This window comes from Rhincodon typus, chromosome 23 (genome assembly GCF_021869965.1).
Source record: "Rhincodon typus isolate 14 chromosome 23, sRhiTyp1.1, whole genome shotgun sequence".
Taxonomy (NCBI): domain Eukaryota; kingdom Metazoa; phylum Chordata; class Chondrichthyes; order Orectolobiformes; family Rhincodontidae; genus Rhincodon; species Rhincodon typus.
This window is the reverse complement of record NC_063354.1, coordinates 21,584,513-21,608,552: the sequence shown is the minus strand read 5'-3', so window position 1 is coordinate 21,608,552 and position 24,040 is coordinate 21,584,513. Positions and strand designations below refer to the sequence as shown.

General features: G+C 39.6%; 1 protein-coding gene across 1 annotated transcript in view; it reads left to right on the top strand.

The window, feature by feature from the left end:
- Window positions 1–24,040, top strand: part of ccdc57 (coiled-coil domain containing 57) — a 159,129-nt gene that overhangs the window by 109,957 nt on the left and 25,132 nt on the right. Inside the window, 8 exon segments of the mRNA XM_048611036.1 lie at window positions 5,121–5,358; window positions 6,552–6,734; window positions 12,938–13,038; window positions 15,819–16,019; window positions 17,571–17,627; window positions 20,591–20,819; window positions 21,047–21,171; window positions 21,841–21,972. Of these exon segments, the coding sequence (XP_048466993.1) occupies window positions 5,121–5,358; window positions 6,552–6,734; window positions 12,938–13,038; window positions 15,819–16,019; window positions 17,571–17,627; window positions 20,591–20,819; window positions 21,047–21,171; window positions 21,841–21,972 (1,266 nt within the window).

The window sequence follows — 24,040 nt, the reverse complement described above, 5'->3', positions numbered from 1 at the left end:
TTTCTGATGAAGAGTCTAGGCCCGAAACGTCAGCCTCTCTGCTCCTGTGATGCTGCTTGGCCTGCTGTGTTCATCCAGCCCTGCACCTGGATGTGTGACACACCTGTTCTTATCTGTCAGCCAGGGGCTCCCTGACTGGACCAGATGAATTAGGGAATTCATATTCTATGAGGTCCACCTGGCTGACATTGTTACAATCACTACATATAGTAAGTAATGAAGGAGGCTAGTTGAATAGTACCCTTTGAATACAATAGGAATTAAATATAAAAGAATGGAATAATAATAAAAATTACTGGATAAACGCAGCTGGTCAGGCAGTATCTGTAGAGTGATGAACAGTTATCATTTCGAGTCTACTATAACTTCAGAAAAGTTCAGAAGAGCAAGGAATGACTTGATGGAAGTTTTTAAGATCCTGAATGGTCATGACAAGGCGGATATGGGAATGATGTTTCCTCTTGTGGGTGAGTCCAGGACTAGGCAGTACTGTTTAAAACTGATGGATTATCCTTTTTAAGGCAGAGATGAGGGGATTTTTTTTTCTCCAAGGGTTAAGCAACTTTGGACTAGTGTTTGGAGATCATATTGAGGTCGTCTGTAAAGCACCTTGTCATTTAGCCTCCGAAAACTCTCAGTAAATAAATAGCCACCTGAAATAGTTACCCCGGGATAATTCCTAGTACTTGTGAAATTGTAAAACATCAAGCTGTCTGTCTGTATTTGATCTCTAGAAGAGCAAATTAGTACATAAAAAAGTGCTAAATACAAGTGCAAAATTGCATAACATTTTGCTACATTTTCTTCCCGTTTGAAAATTCAATGCTGTGTATTTGTCCCTTCTTTTAAGTATATGGAATGACTACGCCCTCTGGTGGAGGGATGTAACTAAATTTGATTGGGGTTTTAAGTAAGCCAGGTTTTTCTGCTATTGGTGCCCATTTTGTTGCCGTTGTAGCTCATCTGGAGAGCATAGCTGGGAAAATTGATCAAGCATATGCAAGAAACACTGGCAGTTTAAACAAAAAATCCCTATGATATTCCTGTGCCGGTATTGAGGGTGGCCTGTTGAACCATGAGAAAATCCCATCTGCTGCATGTAAATCGGATTTAAGTTCTATACTGAAGTCCACAATGGATTTCTCTCCTTTACATACAGTGATCTGCCTCAATCAGAACCTGTGTGAAAGAAATATTGCTGATTGCTAGATAGCATCGGAGAGGTAAATGTGTTGCCAAAAACTTTCTTGCTGGGATAATGCACGTGTTAGAAAATATATGACGGTTTCACGATCTCCAACTTATCAGTATTGTCAACTTTATTGCAGATGGTGGAAAACTTATTTCAGCTTTGCAGTTTAGAATGTAATGGTATTTCCATATGAGAATTCTGATATACCTCTACCTTGTTGCCTCTGCATTAAGTGATGGTCTATAGGATTATAAAGAGAAGCTCAGAGAGGATAACCTCCATCAGGTACCATTGGAGACAGCTGTCACTTTATTGCTGAGGATCGCGTGCACATCTGCACCAGAAGCTCAGCATTGTCATGGCAGTAAATATCACGGGGGTACTCCTATGACAATATTTTTCCAGCAGCACGGGGATCATTTATAACTTCGGTCACTCTGCTACTGCTGCTGCATCAGGCATGTAACTGGTGCCCTGTTGGTGTGAATTTTCCATGTTTATTGCCTGTATTGATTTACAGAGAGATGTCATCAACAAGACACACTTAACCGTACTTAATTTTGAGCAAGCTATTTTCTTATCAGAACAAAATACCATTCTCTCAATGCACAATGTAACATAAAGCAGCTCATTATGTACATGAATGCAAGCTATTCCAGCAGCTGCAGTTGTTCTTTCATTTTAAAATAGTCCCTAATGTCAATGCTATTCATAAGTCCAAGGCAGGTTTCTGAATAGTTGCTTATTGACTAAGGCTACCCTTTATATCAGTGCCTGATGACACTGGTTTGGAATCAGAGTTGATTCCATCATGTTTATCACTGAGTAGACCACAAGGATTGAGAAGACACACTTCAAGTTTCCACACCAATCTATTACAGCACTCTAGTACAGCCCTGTTAGGTGCCTTTCATTGTTTGATTTAGAGTCATAGAGCTATACAGCATGGAAGCAGACACTTCGGTCCAACTCATCTGTGCCGACCAGATATCCTAAATAAATCTAGTCCCATTTGCTGGCATTTGGCCCATATCCATCTAAATCCTTCCGATTCATATACCCATCCAGATGCCTTGTAAATGTTATAAATGTTGTAATTGTACCAGCCTCCACCACTTCCTCTGGCAGCTTGTTCCATACATGCACCACCCTCTGCGTGAAATAGTTGACCCTTAGTCCCTTTTAACTCTTTCCCCTCTCACCTTAAACGTATACCGTCTAATTTTGGACTCTCCTACCCCGGAGAAAAGACCTTGTCTATTCACCCTATCCATGCCTCTCATGAATTTATAAACCTCTATAAGGTCACCCCTCGGCCTCCGGTGCTCCAGGGAAAATAGCCTCGGGCTATTCAGCCTCTCCCTATAACTCAAACCCTCCAACCCTGGCAACGTCCTTGTAAATCTTTTTTTGAACCATTTCAAGTTTCACAACATCCTGCCTATAGCAAGGAGACCAGAGTTGCACGCAGTATTCCAAATGTGGCCTACCCAATGTCCTATACAGCTGCAACAGGACCACCCTACTCCCATACTCAATGCAATGACGAATAAAGGCAAGCATACCAAATGCCACCTTCACTATCCTATCTACCGGTGACTCTGCTTTCAAGGAACTATGAACCTGAACTCCAAGGTCTCTTTGTTCAGCAACACTGTCCAGGACCTTACCATTAAGTGTACAAGTCCTGCCCCTGATTTGCCTTCCCAAAATGCAGCACCTCACATTTATCTAAATTAAACTCCATTTGCCACTCCTTGGCCCATTGGCCCATCCAATTAAGATCCCTTTGTACTCTGAAGTAGCCTTCTTTTCTGTCCACTACACTTCCAATTTTGGTGTCAAATGCAAACTTACTAACCATACATCCTAAGTTCACATCCAAATCATTTTAATAAATGATAAAAAGCAGTAGACCCAGCACTGATCCTTGTGGTCAGAGACCTCTCTTTCCAATTGTGCCGCACTTTCCCAAATCACATGCAGTGCATGTTCCACCAAAGGGAATAATGGGGGAAAAAAAGACAAGAAAATTTCAAAAACAAGTTCCAAACATTACTAGCTCAGGATGAGCTGGAAGGGAAGGAAGTTTCATTTGTGGCATTTTGATACAATTCACAGAAGGAGGAAGATCGTACCTGTGATTGCTAATCTAATTCCATTACACATTGTGGATTTTAGTCCCAGAATCTGATGCTCCCAATCAGTGAATCAAAGTGTCAAGTGCAGCCTGCGCCATTGCAATAAAGCATTGATTCCTATTTGTAGATGAGAATAATACCGCTTTATTCTGAAATAGCCATAGTACAGGCAAAACTCTCACTGGTTATTCCTTAAAGTCTCCAAAATATTGGATGCAATCTACTAACTTTCTTTTTTGGGGTAACTCATTCTGTTAATTAAATTCAAATTTCTGCTACTGAAATTAAAAGTGCTTTGGTCTTATTAACAATCGTGTAACATCCATTATTCTAAAACAAATGGAATAGGTAATGATTGAGGTAGGTTGGATGAGGGGAAAGGAAAGAAATTTATTCCATTTACAATTATTGTATGTGTGACTGAGGCAAGGAAAATGCAACAAACCTAACAATGTCACCATGAACTTGCTTCCCATTAAGCAATCCCCTAAGACTTGATACCACTATCAAGCAACATGTAGAGCACCCAAAAAGCACTCATTCTTCTGAGTGCAGAATTAAGTGAATGAGGCAAAATATGGTAAATTTGCTAATTCATATTCCAGTGGATGAAGATTACAGGAGTTAAATCAGGATGATGTATCACAGCCCCGAAGTGTCTACTTTTTATAACTTTGGTGTGGTGGGAGGGACAGAAAGGATACATCAGATATTCAACCACAAGTGGAAGAGAGATGGCGCTGCTGTGTTTCCCTCTTACCGTGTGTTGTATTTCCACATACTGCACTGGAATATTATCCTAAATTGCCTATGCAAGTTCAGGAGTGGGATTTAAACCTATAACTCAGAAACGAGAGTACTATCAACTGAGCAGAATCACATAAAAGACCAAATTTCTGTCAGTAGCCATGATGAGCAATAAAACCTAGATGTCTGCATGATAAGTTGATGACAAACAGTCACACAAGCTTTTGTGAAGGTGTCATTGAGGAAACACTTCTGGATGGAGGCTAGGGATATAAAGCATGCCATGCTGTTATCTGGGATTTGATGATAAACCAGTCAATGTGTGAGAGTGTGAGAGAGAGAGAAAGCATTGTAAATGATTGGAAATACAGGTAGTCTTGCTTAGTACATTAAAAACATGTTCCTAACTCCACTTGCCTTGTCTAAACTATGATTCTTTTAGGAGCCTAGTTTACTTTAAAGAAAAGAGAACCTTGTGAAATATTAGTTGCTATTTATGTTACGTCAAGGATTCAAATGAATAGGCAAAATGAATAAACATCAACCTGTCCTCCCAAAAGAAGAGGTGCACAGTGCAAAAGAAAAAATACATTTCTGAATTGTATATTTAATTACAAAAAGTATCACTGTACTTCTGTACTACTGGGTCCAGTTTTCTTGATTCTTTCTCTTTGTCATCAGTTCTAGGCACTCTTCTTTTTCAGTCTTGTGTCTTTTTTTAGTATTTATTCTTATTTTGTTATCTCCAGCTGAGCCAGAATAGTTGCAGATGGTCTGAGGTTTGATTTGTACCACTCACAATCAACTCTGCTAGATTGGATCTTTAGAAGTTACTCACACCATGTTGCAGAATATCTTCTGAATTTGCTGAGATTTCCTCATTAATCACAAAGAACGCCCTTTGATAACTCTTATTTTACTCTCGTTCTCAACCTCTGTGTTTTATCACACGAGCCTCTGATACAAAATTTAAAGAGGAGTTTTCATGTTTGTACAAATTCAATTTTGTCTTCAATCACATTTTGTCTTCAACCTGGCAGAATGCAATACCTCAAAAAGGAAATATAAATAACGCAGAATTCCCTTCAGATGTTATTCGGAAGCTCCAGGAGCAGAATGTGAACCTGCGTACCGTTATTGCACAAATGAGGAAAGAGATGGAGATGCTGAGTGAGGAAAATCCTGCCAACCAAAGCCAGAACCAATCAGTTGATAAGATGGGATCACTCATGAGCCCCAAAGAACCTTCTAAAGATATTATGACCCCATGCACTCCAGGTAACCAGCTTTTAGTCAAACTTGGAACATACAATCATGCCAATAAGTTCTTCATAGTTCCTTCAAATGCTCAGTTTATTAAGTAGCACATAGCTGAAAACTACAGTTCAGTTTGATTCTTGGTCTACGCTCAGGCAGATGGTCGGGACCAAAGTGTACCAAAGACATTAAAAGTTACTTTAAGTTCCTCAGGAGAAGGTAGGAAAATTTACATGAATTCTCCACACGATCTGGTGGGATTGTAAGAGCCTTGATTTCTTGCTGCTGTAACAGTTGAGAGTAAATGCCCTTTTAGCAGTTTTCCCATTTGAGAAGTTCACATCAGAGATTGAATGTGGAACTGACATGATACATTGAATGGGGTTTTGGTTGGTGCAGAGTGATACCCAGAACAGTGAATGGGGACTCCGTACAGACCGCTATCTAATGCGGTGAAAGGCAGCTTGATTTGTGCAGACTCGATACACAGTGCAGTGGGAGGTTGATGGGGTAATGTGAACGTTTTGCAATGCTTTAGTCCATCTTTTCACAGCAAGTCCTTAATTTTAGTACATTTTTATTCTAATTTCTGATTTCAGTCTGATTTTACTATTCTTTTATTTAATAAAATCAAAATGGATCTGACGGCAATTAGAATAAATTCTGTTGCACATAATAAGTTTGAAAGAAAACTCTCCTAAAATCTCAAAAAATGCCTGGAATCACATTTTTGTTTGTGAGCTCACTGTGCATTGGGCCAAGTAGAAGCACTTCTGAATAAGTCATGTTGGACATGAAATGTCAACGGTGTTTCTCTATCTTCATCGTTATTTCTTATTTTTCTAGCTTATACATATAATATGAATAATTGTAAGGTAACGTAACTTTTTTCTTTATTTCCTTATTTTGTATCTAAGATTTGTACCTAGGTACTTTTGTAGCTAAGGTGGTGCCGTATGGGGTGACATTGTCAACACTTTCACTGTACTCCTGTACTTGAGTACACATGACAATAAACTTAATTTTAACTCTATTCCAACATGATGAAAGACCTGCTGAGTTTCTCCAGCACTTTCTGTTTTTTAACCAGAAATGTTTACTGAGACTAATTTTCTACATTTTGCCACAGATGTATAACAATGTGAGCAAACCGATGCAAAGTTACTATATACTTTAAATTGAAATTTTTCCAATATTATTTCTCTACTCTTCAGAGTATGTTAAATCTTTGGAAAATGAGGTTCATGAACTAAAACAAAAGTGCAGAAAGTTGGAAGGACAACTAGAAGATATTTCAAAAACTTCCAATAAAACCAATGTTCCCTTTCCAAGCCTCCCTGTCACTGCAGACATTACCCATCTTCAGAACCACACTCGTACTTTAAATGAGACTATAGGTAAGAATTATTTATTGTGGCAAAAAGAAATATTTTGGAACATGCAGCATTTCAAATCATGCAATTTTTAAATCCTTCATTTGCCTCCAATCTCTTTGAATCTACAGGTTCACATACATAATATTTCTGCAGCAGCATTATATAGCGTATTGCTACTAATCATTTTCAAGGATAACCAGCATCCTTAAATGTTATATGATACTCTGGATTCAATATCATAAATTGATTCCGCCCTTATTTCCACCATTGCAATTATTCCAATTCTTTGCCCCTTCTTACCAGATCCTTATCTATGAATTTAGCTGTTTAATCCAACAGTTCTCTTTGTTGTTCCACAGGAATATCTTCCCCTTGTTTTAGAGTGGAAGTCCACCATTATCTGAATATTAATCTTGAACCGGTATTTTTACAAAATAAATGTACAACTTTGAAGTCGTTGGTGAATCCACCCAATATTCATTACAGGGGAATTATAATGTTTTCCACAAAATCAAACAATGTACAATTGATGGATCAGCTATTTAGTTGTTTCATCACATCTATATTTGCTCATTCCAGCAAGGACATCAGAGAGTGCATTATTAAGTTGTAGTGATGATAGATTCACAGAACGGTTGCAGCAAACATAACTCTGCTGGGCCCACGTCTGTCTATTTGTTCCCCTAAGCCCTGTAAATCTTTATCTTCAGATCCTCAGATGATCACCTGCTTTGCCTTTCTGTCCAATTTACTTCTGTCACCCTTCATGATTAACGAAGGTAAACTATCCCTCTTCTTTCTTCCTTGATTTGTCTGCATTCTTTGAAATGGTTGACTATGCCACCTTCTCCAACATGTCTTCACTAGCAATGAACTGGTTCGGACTGCATTTCTGTGGCTCCATTCTTGCGCATTCAATCATAGCTAGAGAATAACCCGCCATAACCTGTGAATCTGTATCCAGAGGCTGAGCTCCTGATCAAAAAGTGACGTACAGCAAGAGAATCGATTTCTTAGGAACCAATTTTAGAGACTGAGTGAGTAGTACCGGGAAGGAGAGAGAGTGTAAAATTTTTATTTTTGTTGATTGTAGTTGTTAAGAAATGAGACTGAGGGAGAAATCTGCTTTGGTTAAGTAAGAAGGTAAAGTAATTGGTTCCTAGTTAATTGTCCATAGTTGATAAGGTTCACAATGGCAGGAGAACTTGGCCCCTTGGAATGCTCCTTTTCTAATATGTGGGAAATCATATGTGATCAGGTATGCCGGAAGTGTGTTCAACTGCAGCTCCTGACTAGCCGCATGTAGCACCTGGAGCTGTGGATAGACTCACTATTGGACCATCCGAGATTCTGCAGACATTGTGGATAACAAGTTTAGCGAGCTGATCACACCACAAGTAAAGGCTACACAATCAGAAAAGCATTGGGTGACCACCAGAAAGACTAGTAAGTGTAAGCATACTGTGTAGGAGTCCCCTGCAGCCACCTCCCTCCAAACAGATACACCATTTTGGATACTACTGGGGAGAATGGCCTCTCAGAGGAAAGCAGCCAAGATTGAGGCACCACAATTCACTCTGCTGCACAGCAGGGAAGAAAAAAGACTGGGAAAACTTTAATGATAGGGGACTGGATTGTAAGGGAAACTGACAGGTGGTTCTGTGGCAGCAAGCAAGACTCTTGAATCATATGTTGCTTCCCTGGTGCCAGGGTCAGGGATATCTTCTAGTGACTGCAGGATGTCCTGAAGTGGAGGGTGAACAGCCAGCAGTTGGTGGTACATGTCGGTACCAAGACATGGGTAAAACTAGAAATGAGTTCCTGCAGCAGGAATTTAGAGAGCTGGGCAGTGGTTTGAAGAGAAAGGACACCAAGGTTGCAATCTCCAGATTACTTCCGGTGCCACGTGCTCCCGAGTATAGAAATACAAAGATAAATCAGATGAATGTGTGGCTAAACAGATGATGTAGGAAGGAAGGCTTTAGATTTTTGGATTATTGGGACAGCTTCTGGGGTAATGGGACCCACACAAAATAGAGGGGTTGCACCTGAACCAGAATGGATTCATTCCTTGATGGGAGTTTATTCGTGCTATTGGGGAGGTTTTAAATTGATCTGGCAGTGGGAGGGGTAATGCGAGAACAATCTAGTAGGTGGAGATGACAAGGCCAGGATATGGCACATAGGAGCGCTAGAAAGGTAAATTGTTTCTATTTTTATGCAAGAGCTTGACTGATAAGGCAGATGAACTTAGAACATTAATCAGCACATGGGAATATGATATTGTTGTGATTGTTGAGATAAGGTTGAAGTAAGAGCAGGACTGACAGCTCAACATTCCAGGGTATAGAGGTTTCAGGCATCATAGTGGTGGGCGGGGAGGTGTAAGAAAGGTGGGGCATTGCGTAATTGATAAAGCAAATGCATCAATGCAGTAATGAGGGAGGGTGCCCTAAAAGGGTCTTCAAATAAGGTCATTCGGGTAGAGCTCAGAAATTTAAAAAAGGAGTGATCACCTTGCTGAGATTACACGACAGGCCTCCCAAAAGTCAAAAGGAGTTAGAGGAGCTGATGCAAAAGCAAATCACAGAAAGGTGTGAGAGAAGCAGGGTTATAGTTGTTTTCAACTTTGCTAGTACTAACAGGGATTGCCTTAGTGTGAAAGGATTAGACAGGGTGGAATTTTTAAAGAGCGTCCAGGAGAGCATTTTGTGTCAATACATTGCTAGTCCTACTAGAGATGGGGCATTGCTAGACCTAATCCTAGAGATGAAACTGGTCAAGAGTTTGAAGCTTCATTGGATGAGCATTTTGGGGATAGTGACCATAACTCTGTAAGTTTCAAAGTCATTATGGATAAGGATAGTGCAGAAGTTAAGTGTTTAAACTAAGGGAAGGCTAATTTCAATTTAATTAGACAGGATCTAGCAAGCATAGACTGGGAAGAGCTACTTGGATCCAAAATTGGCTTACAAATAGGAAGCAAATGATGATGATGGAGGGTTGCTTTTGTAATTGGAAGTCTATGACCAGCTTTGTAAGACACAGTTCATTGCTGGAATCCTTAATGTTTTGTTATATACATTAACAACTTGAATGTGGATGTGGAAGGTATAATTAGTAAGTTTGCAGATAACACAAAAATTGGTGGTGTTGTTGATTGTAACGGCGATGGTCTTAAGCTACAGTTTGATATTATCAGCTAGTAAAATGGACAGAGTAATGACAGATGGAATGTAGGAGCCTTTTAAAAGTAGTACAGTGAGAATTCAAGGCCAGCATGTTCCTCCTAAGAGCAAGGGCAGTATTTCTGCAGAACCCTGATGTCAAAGAACAACAAGAGTTTAATGAAAAAAAAGGAAGAAAGCATATGTCAGGTATGGTGCATCATAAAAGGAGGGAGGCCTTCAAAAGTACAGAAATTATAGGAGGTTGCGTAAAAAGGAAATGAGGAGGGCAAAGAGGGACCATATCTTTGGCAGATGGTATCAAGGAAAACCCCCAAGGCTTTTTATAAGTATATTAATAGTGTGCGAATTACTAGGGAAAGAGTCTGACCTATTAGATACCAAAGGGGGCAGCCTGTGCATGGAGCCAATGGGCGTGGATGAGGTCTTAAATAAATACTTCTCATCTACATTCACATAGGAGAAAGACAGTGTAGGTGAGGATTTCAGTTGGGCTGGTGAAGTTCTGGAAAACATTTAGATTAATAAGGAGGAGGAGGTATTAGATGCTTTAATAGGCACTGAGGGTCATGGCCTAGTGGCATTCTCATTGGACTGTTAATCCAGAGACCCAGATAATGCTCTGGGGACCCGGGTTTGAGTCCCGCCACGGCAGATAGTGGAATTTGAATTCAATAAATATCAGGAATCACAAGTCTAATGGTGACTGTGAATCCATTGTCAATTGTTGGAAAAACATATGGTTCATTAATGTCCTCTAGGGAAGGAAACTGCCATCCTTACCTGGTCTGGCCTACATGTGACTCTAGACCCACAGCAATGTGGTTGACTCTTAACTGTCCTCTGGGCAATTCGGGATGGGCAATAAATGCTGTCTAGCCAGTGATGCCCTTATCCTGTGAACGAATAAAGAAAAAATCCCCAGGGCCTGATGAGATGTATCCCAGGCTGTCATGGGAAGCAAGAGAGGAGATTGCTGGGGCCCTAGCAGATATATTTAATACTTTGCTGGCCACAGGTGACTCGAGGATAGCTAATATGGTTCCTTTGTTCAAGAAGGGCAACAGGGTTAGGGCAAGTAATTACAGACCAGTTAGCGTGACATCAATGGTAGGAAATTATTAGAAAAAATTCTGAAAGATAGGATTAATCAAATACTTGGAAAGGCAGGGATTGATCAGGGATAGTCAGCACTGATATTTAGTTGAAGATCCTGTCTGACTAATTTAATTGAGTTTTTTGAAAAGTGGACTAAATATATTGACGAGGGTAATGTAGTTGATGTGGCCTTTGACAAGGTGCTACATGGAAGACTGGTCCAAAAGGTAGGACCCCATGGGATCCAAGGCAAGTTTGCAAACTGGACCCAAAATTGGCTTACAAACAGGAGGCAAAGGGTGATGGTGGAGGGTTGTTTTTGTAATTGGAATCCTGTGACCAGCAGTGTACCACATGTTTTGGACATGGTTCTTGCTGTTTTACTATGTGCATCAGTGACTTAGATGTGAATACGGAAGGTATAATTAGTAAGTTTGCAGATGAGATGAAAATTGTTGGTGATGTTGATAGTGAAGAGGATGGTCTCAGGCTACAGTCTGATATTGATCAGCTGGTAAAATTGACAGAGCAATGCCAGATGGAATGTGGATGCAAGTACTTTTGCAACACTTATGAGGCATCTAGATGAGTACTTAAAATGCCAGGGCATAGTAGGCTATGGACCAAGTGCAGGTAAATGTAATTAGTGTAGTTTTGTGTTTGTTGATTAGCGTAGACATGGTAGAGTGAAGGGCCTGTTTCTATGCTAGATGACACTATGACTCTAACTTATTTTCCTGTTCTTGGACCCTTCCTCTTTCTCATCAACATGCTGCGCCTCAGCAGCAGCATCTAAAAGCTTAGTGTTACTTTCCACATGTATCCCTCAGCTGTACAACAGCACCATTTCCTTTAACCACTGCACTATCTCTAAAATGCCAAAACTGCTTGTCCAACATCCAGTATTGAATATATAGAAACCTTCCCTAATTAAATATTGGGAGTGTTAATTGTATAAATTACATTTAAGTGCCCTCTGATGAGGGTGGTAGCGTTAGGAGCTTTATGTGAAGGCATTTAGGGCTCTAATGACGCAATGTTAGTGTCTCTATCTCTGAATCAAGAGTCAGGGTTCAAGTCCCACTTACTCCAGAGGTGTTTAATAATACCTCTGATCATATTGATTAGAAAATATCAACATGAAAGCTCTTTTGGCACACTGGTATTGTCCCTACCTCTGAATCAAGAGGCCTGCATTCAAGTCGCATCTGCTCTAGAGGTATGTAATACCATCTCTGAATGAACTGATTAGAAAGTACCTACATTTCGAATGGGCCAGTTTGTCAATAAATCTAAGCTGAATAAAGATTGTAAATTGTTCAGAAATCAATCAGCTGGTTGTAAGAAGTTTAACCTGATAGTAGGGAGTTATTGCCTAAAGGTGGAAGAAAAGAGATGTTAATATGTACTCAGTTTAGATTTACTAACTAAATGAAATATTTCAAATATGACTCTGAACTATACAACCTCCACTTGTAGACACTTAAACTTAAGTTGTACAATAAGAGGAAAGACCAAACCATTGTCGTAGATTCCATTCCCTAGCTACCAATTCTATTCTTCTACCTGATAAATGACTGAAGCTGAGCCAGATTGTTTGCAACCCTGGTGTTAAAGTTGACCCCGAAATTAGTTTCCAACTATGCACCTCTACAGTGACAAAGACCTCCTATCCCCATCACCATAACATTGCCTGACAACACATTTATCAATTTTTAATCAACGGCCTTCTCGGGAACAGCATTTCACACTTTACATTACTTATTGAGGTATTATTAGTGGCAAAAGCTTAAATCTTCACTTTGGAGTTTAAGCCCATATCGTTTTGCTATTTAGCCTTGACTACTTAAATGTGCCTCAATAACATTGAAAGGATTAATTCTGTACTTTATATATGTTTTATACATCTATCTCTTTTTTTACCCCCTTTTATATTAGCTGGCCTTCGAGCTGAAAAGATCTCTGCAGCTACTACTACAAAGAAGCATGAAGCTAGGATTGTACATTTGAACTTTCTGGTAGGACAGCTCACACAACAGGTAATGTTTGACAAAAATCTGGATAATTCATGTAGAAACCTATAGTGAAATTGCCTCCAAGCAGATGGACAGATCTTTCCATCCGCCAGACCATGGGTAAAATTACCAGTTAGTCTGAATCACAACCTGAAAGGATAAGATTCTTGCTGACTCAATAACACTGCTTATTGTCAAAGCCCAATTAATACAGATAATTCAAGACAACTTGCATCTCCACAAGGCTGCAGGAAGGATAAACTAAAAAATATAAATCTGCCATCAAATAGGACATTTTTCAAATGACTGACTGTAGACAAAGATAGAATTCTTCATGGTGAGTATACCTCTGCATGTATTTGTACTTTTAAGAACATCCTGTGAAATACAATTGCAGAGCTATTTACCATGATTAAAAGAAAATGAATTTTCGGTTGTGTAGTATCTTTCAGGAACTAAAGATATTCCAAAACGCTGGTCAGTCAATGTAGTTATTATGATGTAAAGTAAAGCCGCCATAGTCTTACCAGCCTATAGAGCTGCACTCTCAACAGAGAGAGACGACTGGTGGTGATTTAATCTGAGGTTCAGCACGCTTCGGGTGAGGAGAGAGGTTGAGAAGGAAGGTCCTTCATGGTAACCTCAGTCGGTGCAGGAATTGAACCCAGGCTGGTGGTGTCACTATGCATTGCAAGCTGACCATCCAGCCAACTGAGCTAACTGGCTCCCAAAGAAGTAAAGTAACCATAGGGCCAAGCTCTCATTAGAGAGAGACAACTGGCAGTGGTTTAACCTGAGGATCACTGTGGCACAGGTAAGGGCAGAAACTGAGAAGGAGCATCCTCTATGGTAACCTCAGCTGGTGTGGGAATTAAACTCGCACTGTTGGCATCACTGTGCATTGCAAACCAGCTGTCCAGCTAACAGAGCTAACTGACACCACCACACTTGCAGTGCATTCCAGATCTAAACCATTTGCTGCATGAAAAGATTTTTCCTCCTGTTGCTCTTGCATTTTTTGCTACTCACTTTGAACTGATGTCCTCTGGTTCTTGAGTCTTCTGCCAATGGGACCTATTTCTCCCTGCCCTTTCACCTTCAGTGAATGTTTATATATACCCTTAGTTCTCACCAGGCCTTACACTTGTCATATAGAAACGCTTTATTCTTCCATACAAAATGAATCACTTCATACTTTCCTGCAGTAAATTTCAAGCATCACTTGATCGCACGGTACACCAGCCTGTCCGTGCCGTCCCTGAGTTTTATTGCTATCCTCCTCTCATATCACAATATTTTCAAGTTTTATGTCAACAGCTTGGTAGCTATTATTCAAATGTGAATGCTGTTTGGCTATTCTGTTGCAGGAACATTACATCTGAGCTTGATTGTTTCTTTATTTGACTCTTGTATGTGATCACAACAGGATCACTGATTAATTTCTCTTAGAATCCAGGGGACACTGCAGCCTAGCCAAAATAATCTTACCTCAGACACAGACCAGAGATTGGATATGGAAATTATCTGGGCTGTAAGAGGCAGCTAATCACAGGATAAACTTGCAGAGCCATTGTGGGAAATCTGGAGTGTGTTCTATCGCACTCCTAGAGTTCAGATAACATAAGTCACACTTGCTTGTTTTCACAGGTTTTAATCTCTTTACGCACTAAAAATTAGCAGCAGTTTCCATAAGCATGTAGTCCCCCATGAACTAAAACCTGAGTGTTGCACTCTTAAAATATTGTGCGTGTATTCTCCCTAGAGAATACCTGGAATGTCCTCTAAATCTTTTATGAGCTTAGACAATGAAAACTATCACCAGGAAATTGTACAGTCTTCAGGCTAAATTACAGCTGCTACTACATGTCAGAAACATGCCTATTTTTCAGGTGATGGTTCTTTAATTAATATGAAATGGGGCTTCCATCTATCTATAGGAAGAAGCCCTGCTTCATAGAGCTGCTGGCAATGGGAAGCCAGCTGCTCTGCACATTGGCAGCACCAGCTGGAACAGTGGCCACGGCTCAGGTTCCAGATCAGGTCAGTCAGCGAGATAGTATTCTATGATAGATATGGACTTGCAGATAGAGCTGTGACAGGGCCCAGCCAGGAGAGGCTGCAGACATGTTGAACATGGCAGAGAGTGGAAAGAGTGCATGTAGGGACAAACAGCTGTGGAGTAGAACTGCGTATTGGCACTGGGGGCCCAGAAAGAGGCAACCACACCCCTTCAATTAGTCAGCAGCCCTCAGGTTAAACTAGCGTGAGTGAACACTGGACTCTCAACAGCCTGTTAAATCTGAGGACCAGTGAGATGAGGTCCTTAATTGGGTATTATTTCCTCAATTAAGGTCCTCAATGGGGCCATGGTTGGGTATCCACCCAACACAGCTGCTCATGAAATCACAGTAGGAACAGGGTTGGGCAGGTCAGTGATAGGAGGGTCTGCAGCCCGAATGGAATGCCGCTGAAATTTATGGATCCACTCACCTGTTTTCCTGCACACAGTTGTCGTATAAAATTCAGCCTATCATGTTCTGGCATGAAGCTGTAAATTTTTTTACTAATAATATGTGAAGAGTTTGAAAATGTAAACTTCATGGCTTACTATGTTTGCTGACAATTGTTAACTGTTCTTCAGTTATAATAAAATCCACATGCAACATAGGATGCTTCTCACTGCCAATTGCAACTAAGCTTACAAATAAGAGAACCTTATGCTCTGTTTCACGTATGTCTGTTTAAATGGAAATCTGAAATTGACTTCTTACCTGGATTTCTGTAAAGTTTCTCCTTCTTCACAGTTACGTCAGAAGCAGGTTGAAATCGACCAACTGAGATATGAATTAACCAGCCAACAACAACGAACAAGTGCAGAAATTGTGAGGCTAAATGAGCGAATTTCTGAACTGGAATTACAGTTGGTAGAAGCACACAGGGAGGCAGATGAATACTTTAAGGGGAATCTTCAACAAAACGCAGAAACTCTGGCTTTAGGAAATGAGGTAATGAGTTAAATTCTGTTTCTAAATCCCAAAATAAACATGTTTCATTTTTGAAACCGTTCCTCCTGTTACTGTTTCTAAAGCCTCTCTTCTGTCCTCCAGCACGGTTTGACTGCATGCACTGTTTCCATTCATATCTGTCCAGTTGTAGTCAGAAAATTATCTACAGTGGGTTTTTGTTCCCACTCCTGCACTGTTACCTCTGGAGATCAGCAAGAGTCAATTTTTGGCTCCCTCCTATTTCTCATCCACATGCTGGCTCTGGGCAACATCATCTGAAGATCCAACTGTTGGTTCCATCTGTACCTTCATAACAGCTCAGCTTCGCCATTCATTCTCAATTTCTTCACCGTATATGATTTTTGCCATCCTAGTATAACAATCAGTCTTGAATGAGCAGAAACTTTGTCCAGTTAATTATTGAGAAAACAAAAGTAATTGCTTTCTGTCCCTGCCAAAAATTTCATTCTTTAGCTATCAAATCTGTTCTATGCCTCTTTTTGTCACTTTCTAAAGCTCAGCCAGATGAGTGGAGCCCTGCCAGCCTATCTGATGCTGAGCTTCACATCATTTATCAACCAGATCAGCTTCATGATCAGGGATGCTTCTGTCCATCTTCATGTAATCCTGTATCAAACCCGTGGCTCACCTTATCTACCAAAACCCTTATCATTGCTTTTGCTACTTTTAGACTTGACTATTTTAATGTTTTCTTGGCTGACCTTCCTTTTTCCACTTTCCCTCAATTGGAATGCATTCAAAACTCATGACCACTCTGTTCTCTAACCTCCAATGTTACCTCGGTTTTAAAATTCTAGTCCTGCTTTTTAAATCACACCATATCTTTAATTTCCTCAACTCTCAACCCTCCAGAATTTCTGTTCTACTTTACTTCTGGCCTTTTGTTCCTGATTTTAATTACCCATTAATCACCCCTTGTTGGTATCCACACGTCCAGCTACTGATGTCCTAACCTCTGGAATTCCCTCCCTAAATCCCTCTGCCTCCCTACTTGCCTCTCCTTTTAACGCTCTCCTTAATCGAAATGTGTGCATCTGCTCAAATATATTCTTGTGTGCCTTGGCCTCTGAAGTACCTTGGAATGTTTTACTGCATTAAAGGCGATATATCTAGTGCAAATTGTTGGCTGGGATCCAAAAATAAATGACTTCAAGAGAACAGTTATTTATATATTCCTTGGATCTGCCAAAATATTCCTGAAATGTCAACAATGGGGAGAATGAGCATTTCCTGTTTCTGAAAGAAGGTGCTTTGAGTTGACTTAGTACCTGCCATAACACTGATATAGTTTCAGAGAAAATGGTCCTCTCTTGTCAAGTTATTAATTCTGGCTAGAAGAAGTACTTGTGCAATCAGAGGTATCTCCTTAGGTGGAGCCACATAAACTATAGGACATCTTGTTTTTGGATTGTGAGTTGCATTGAAAATGATCTGAACAGGTTTCCTGACAGTGTTATGCTTAGTTAGCTATTAATAATTTTGAAAGGATGGGAAGGAAAAACTCATGTCAAATATTAATCTTCTTTCCAGGTTTCAGCTCTGAAGCTGGATTTGGTGAGTGGCTGTACTCCATTTGTGGTTGAACAGGTACATGCCTACGTCAAAGCTATTATTTACAAGACATCCAGTTTTGAATAAATTGTTTACACCCAGATTTCCCTTTGAGGGTCTCCTGTCTGTACCATTTCCTTCACTAGAATAGTTTAATCCGTTATTGCCCATGGAGAAGAATTGTTCCTCTTTATAATAGGTGTTGACACTGTATATGCATTTCAAAACAAAACACTTCAGTGTTACTTTACATAGCCCAATTTAGAATTACAAAAATATAACCTGTGTGTGTGTCTAGCAGATTTGAATCTTTGCTAATACAGGAAAACCTTCTAAGGAGTTTGAAACTGTCAAATTTATTTTTTCATTCAAACATCGCCCAAAGGGCTTCAAAATCCTAAGCAATAATTGGACTTGTGTCAACTATGGATTCCAAAAAACTAGATAATACCACCGGTGCTTTATTAACCTGAATATCTAGTATACAGTTAGCACATTTTTAAAAATTGAAATCAGTGGTGGCAGGTAGATATCAAACATCCTCATATTAAATCAATAATTTGAATTTAGTTAGAAATGTGGATCTATCCACAGATGTTATGAACCCCTTACATGCCTAGCCAACTTCAATAAAAGTTCATTTTTAGCACAATGCACTTATTTGGGTCTATTTTACACTTCATTGGTTTCTTATAGACTTTTATCAATGGAATATACAACAAAGTAAGAGAGTTAAAAGCTCCTATTAACAACTTTTCAGCATGTTGCATTGCTTCCTTCTAAACCAGATGCTACAGATCCTGAGGCTACCTGTTATTTGTAACTGCTTGCAGCAACATACAGGATTGACACAATTTCTCTCTCTGTGCACTAAATCAAATTTAACTGATCAAATAACAGTTATATACCACAGAAAGAGGCCATTCAATGAATGGAGCCTGTGCCGACCTTTTAAAAGACCGTCAATTCATCCTATTCCCTTGCTCTTTTCCCTTTGCCTTGCAATTTTTCCCTTCCCTAAGCGCCAGTTCTATTTTTTTGAAAATTACCATTGAATCTGTTTCCATCAATAAACTTGTAAAGGCTTTTGTAGCTGTATCTACCATGACCATGCTCTAATATAACGTATGAAATACAAATAGCATTTTACACTACCGTATACATTATGCAATTTAGGAAAAGTATTTGCATAAAGGCCTTGGCCACAAACAGACAGTAATTTGTCGTGCTAAACGATTGAAGCATTTTAACAAGTATAAGGGGAGATCATTGTATGTAGCTAACTTGTTTTGTACATTGGTTACCGAATATGATTCAGTTAGTACAGACTACAGTTATGGACCAGACCAGACCCTCTCAAAATAATTAAGAAGGTAGCCTAGACCATAACTTTTTGCTATTTTAAAGGTAAATGTAAAATGCTGTGTTCCAGACCCAATTCAATTGGTCAAACTACTCAATGTTAAACAAAACACAATTTATTCGAATACTATAGTTAAAGTACAACAAAAGAAAGAGGAATAATTTAACTCTATTGGAAAACTTAACAGAATAAGAGATTATTTTACTACTAAACAGTATATGTTCCAATATAGTAATATGCCATAAACACACTCTCTTGGCAAAAGGCAATTTCAGAAAACAGATTGTCTCACTTGCAGCTCCCGTTGCAGGTAGAGAAACCCCAACTTTTGGCTAAAATCAAGAGGTGAACAAAAAATAGCTTCCACTTCTTCAAAACCCCAACAGCAACTGCTGAAAGTTGAACTAAAGATCCTGGTTCTATGGGAGTTTGACCACACCCATTCAGGTTGTTTCTATTGTTCCAGCTTTTTAAAAAGAAACACCTAAGGCTTCATAAGTTGTTTATCTTCTCATAGACTGCTTGTCACCTGTGCCCCAGTCTCTCTCTAAAGGAAAACAGGACAAAGCATACCTCTTAAAGCCACAGCATCGTCACAGTACCACTAACACACATCCTATTTATGCCCTCTCTTAATTTGTGTGTTTAAGTGATAAGTTTACTCTGACTGGTCAAGACAATGCCATTGAGAATGGCAAGTTGACACTAGTTCCACTGTGCAATCAATGAGCACCTTTTTCCTTGTGCAGTATAAATTGTTGCTCCTTTTGAAATTTGACATTCTTGTGTCTGTCATGATGAGTTCAGATGAAAAGGATGTTGCCAGGGTTGGAGGGTTTGAGCTATAGAGAGAGGCTGAATAGGCTGGGGCTATTTTCCCTGGACCGTCAGAGGCTGAGGGGTGATATTATAGAAGTTTATAAAATCATGAGGGGCACAGATAGGGTGAGTAGCCAAGATCTTTTCCCCAGGTTAGTGGAGTCCAAAACTAGAGGGTATAGGTTTAAGGTGAGGCGGAAGATTTAAAAGGGACCTAAGGGGCAACGTTTTCAAACACACGGTGGTGCGTGTATGGGATGATCTGCCAGACGAAGTGGTGAAATCTGGTACAATTACAACATTTAAAAGGCATCTGGATAGGTACATGAGTAGGAAGGATTTAGAGGGATATAGGCCAATTGCTGACAAATGGGACGAGATTAATGTAGGATATCTGGTAGGCATGGATGAGTTGGACTGAAGGATCTGGTTCCATGCCATACGTCTCTATTACTCTAAAAGCGGCAACAGCATGTCTGTCTCTTTTTTAGCAATGCAGTGGGGAAAGGCTGATAGTGCAGAAGGAAGATTAAATTACAAAAGGGTAAATTTCATGTGTAAGACTAAAAGGAGTGCTAACGCAACAGGTAAAGAAATAAAAGTTATATGTCAAAGAGATGTGAATGGCAGGATCCTAACAGCTGAAATAAGAAAGTTATGCCTTGAAATATTTTAGAAGCAATTAAGTCCTCAAGATTGCCAGGAACAAATCTCAAAACTACACAGAAATCTTTGTTGCTTTTAACCCATCAAATGTTTATTATAATAGTTTCAGGAGTTAGTTGGTGATTATTCATTGGTTCCTCTTCTACCCCAGACTCAACTCTTCAAGGAGCTTCAGGGAGAAATTCTGCAACTACGACAACAACTGGTACACTCAAAATTGGTTAACAGTCCCTCAAAGCAGCAAAGTCCTACAGTGTCTGTTTTGCAAGGCAAACTAAAGCAGGCAGCTCGTTACATCAGTCAGCTATCCCGTGACAAACAGCAATTGATTGAGATGGGGAACCGACTCCGTGCAGAACTGGTTAGATCTAAATTAGATGGTATGTCACCAGTTACACAACTCATTGTTATCAGGTTTATAAGAATTTTATTTTGTAGAACAGCATAAATTCAGTAAGTACAAAAGAATATCAATACCATAGCTCAGTTCCAATTACAGTGATAAACATTTTCTGCATGTCACTGCCATTTACATTTTATGATCATGTTTTCATTATTTTGCAGATACTGCTGAATGCAACCATTTAACTATACCTTTCACTTGCAGATTTTCAGCCCCCTGTTGCTGTAGGCTATTCAGATCCAATTGCACAGTCTCCCAGAGAGCTAGCACAGGAAGTGCAGAATCGTCTGTCCACTCTGGAGCACTTACAGTACCAACTCACTACACAGGTGATGATTGTCTTAGTGTGTGTAATACTTCTCTTATTTAAAACCTTACTCAAATAAAATGCCTCTCTCTAAGTCTAATGTGCATCTTATCATAAAAATACTTCTGTAAAATTTAATTTTCTTCTCTTTCCTTGCTTTTTATGGTAGTTTTTGCCTAATTTTTAAGTCTTCTAGACACTCATAACTCTGACAATTGTGCGATGTACTTGCTGCCAATAGGTGCAAAATTGTTCTCTGGGCAACTTTGCTTCCTCCCTCTGACTAGATCATAGAATAGAAGATCATTGAATCCGTACAGTGTGGAAGCAGGCCATTCAGCCCGTGTCCAAACAGCATCCCACCCAGACCCAACCCTTATCCTAGATTTTAGTATGGCCAATCCACCTAACCTACACATCTTTGGATTGTGGGATGAAACCAGAGCACCTGGAGGAAACCCACGCAGACACAGGGAGAACGTGCAAACTCCACACAGACAGTCACCTGAGGCTAGAATCAAACCCATGTCCTTGGCGCTGTGAGGCAGCAGTGCTAACCACTGAGCCACCATGCCACCCTGGAGTAACACCTAGAGTCTGGTTTCCTTTTTTTTATTTTGTTAATACCATCATTAGTTCACTGCTGAACTTCTTTATAGATTATTAACTACAGAGTATTGTATGATTTCAGGAGTTGCAATATGCACAGCTGCAACACTTGAAACAAGTTCCCGTCACTGTACAGCAGTATTCATCAGAGAGTGAAAATGGCCAGAATGCCCAGGATAAGGAAACTGAAACAAAAGAACACACCGGGAATATGGTAAGGTGCTAGAGAATATATTCCAAAAGCCTTTTTTGTCAGTTGAGTATTTGTTTCAAGCAGTTGATCCGAATGGAGATATATTACAGAATGTAAATTAACCAAAATGTTCATTTTGTAGCTGATGCAGAAGTGAACATTTTCAGCAAGCAAGTAGAGTTCTCGTACTAGGCTGCCTTACTTGTCACAGTATTTTTGAAAACTTGAAACATGGATCTCTGTGATGTAGAAGAAGCTTCTTGATCAAAAATAAGTATTTGTCGGCATCCAGGAAAGTTGCTTTACAAGTGCTTTGAGGGTCATGGTGAAATCGATGAATGCAAAAGTGAAGAAGACTTGTGTAAATGTCTGGCAGTTAGTTGAACTTAAAAGCAGCTTACAACCCCAAAACATTTATCGGGAAGTTTTATTTTGCAGCATTTAGATGTTGACTCTTGTGTACTCCACTACAATCGTATCCCTTTCTTTAAAAAATGCTATATTTACATATTTTCAAAGCTCCTACAGATTGCAAGTTTCTCAGTGAAAAATTAGCATTAAATAAACCACTCAGCTGTATGTAGAGAAGAGTCCATTTGATTACTGGTTTCAAACATAGTTGTAGCAAAAATATTGTCCTATTTGGTTATTCCCTGAACTGTTTTTGAGTACTGTTGAACAATTTTTCCTCCCCTCCCATTACATGTACTATTTATCACTTCTCACTTCCTGTCACTGTTTGCCTTTGGCCTATATTCTGGCCATGTCATAGACGTTGTGTTGTATATCTTTACACTCTTTTTTCCTCCCACAGGGAATGGTGTGAAGCCTTGAAAGCATGTAGTGTATTGGAATGGTTACAGCACATAAGAGGCTATTTGACCCATTATATATGTGCTGGCGATTCACTTCATGCCACTCACCCCTCTTTTCCCCACAGCCCTGCAAATGTTTCATTTTCATCAAATGGTCCAATTCCCTTTAGAGAGCCTCATTTAACTCTGCCTGCCCTATCACAGTCTCAGGCAATACATTCTGGAGCTTAACCACTTGAGTGAAAGAAAATCCTTGTTGCAATTGCTTCTTGTGCCCTCTGATTTTTGATCCTTCTATCAATGGGGACAGTTTTTCCCTGTCTACTCTTGTCCATATGTCTACATGTTTATGCTCAGTGCCTTGGCACTTTCTACTCTCACTTATTTCGCTATCCTTGGATGCAGCTCTTCTGATCCTATGTCTTACAAAAATCAAGTAAAGACAGCTTATCCATGCTTCTCCTTACCAATTTTAAACTCTTAAAATATTTGTACTAACTCTCCTTTGACCATAACCTATGCAGAGTCTTTTTCCTTGAAAAAACAGATGCAAAGTACTCATTTAATACCTCAGCCATGCCCCTGGTTTATTGTGCCAATTCCCTTTTTAATCCTAAATCAGCATCATGCCTTTCAACCAATTTTTTACTATTTATATGCCTGTAGAAAAATTTGGATTCACTTTTATGTTAGTTGCCAATCTCGTACTTTTTTTTTTTGCTTCTCCTCTGAACTTTCAAAATTCAAACTGGCTGTCAGATTATTATCCATCTGACATCTGTAATATGCACATTTTTCCAGCTCCATTTTGGTCATCCCAGGCACTCTAGATGTATTCTCCTTAGCTTCCTCCCACCCCCTTGGTGAGAATTGATTTTAATATACTGGAACTCTATCTCTAAAAGCAGCCTATTGTTCCATTATAGTTTTGCCTGCCAATCTTTCATTTTACATAACAGATCCATTCATATCCCACTGAGATTGGCTTTACCTCAATTAATCATTCTTGCTCATATTTGCCAAACCATCCTCAGCTGCTTCATCAACAACCTTCCCTCCATCATAAGATCAGAAGTGGGAATGTTCGATGATGATTACACAAGGTTCAGCACTATTTGCAACTCCTCAGATACTGAAGCAGTTCATGTTCAAATGCAACAAGATCTGGACAATATCCAGGCTTGAGCTGACAAGCGGCAAGTGGCATTCGCACCACACAAATGCCAGGCTATGACCATCACCCACAATCTAACCACAGGTGTTACCATCATTGA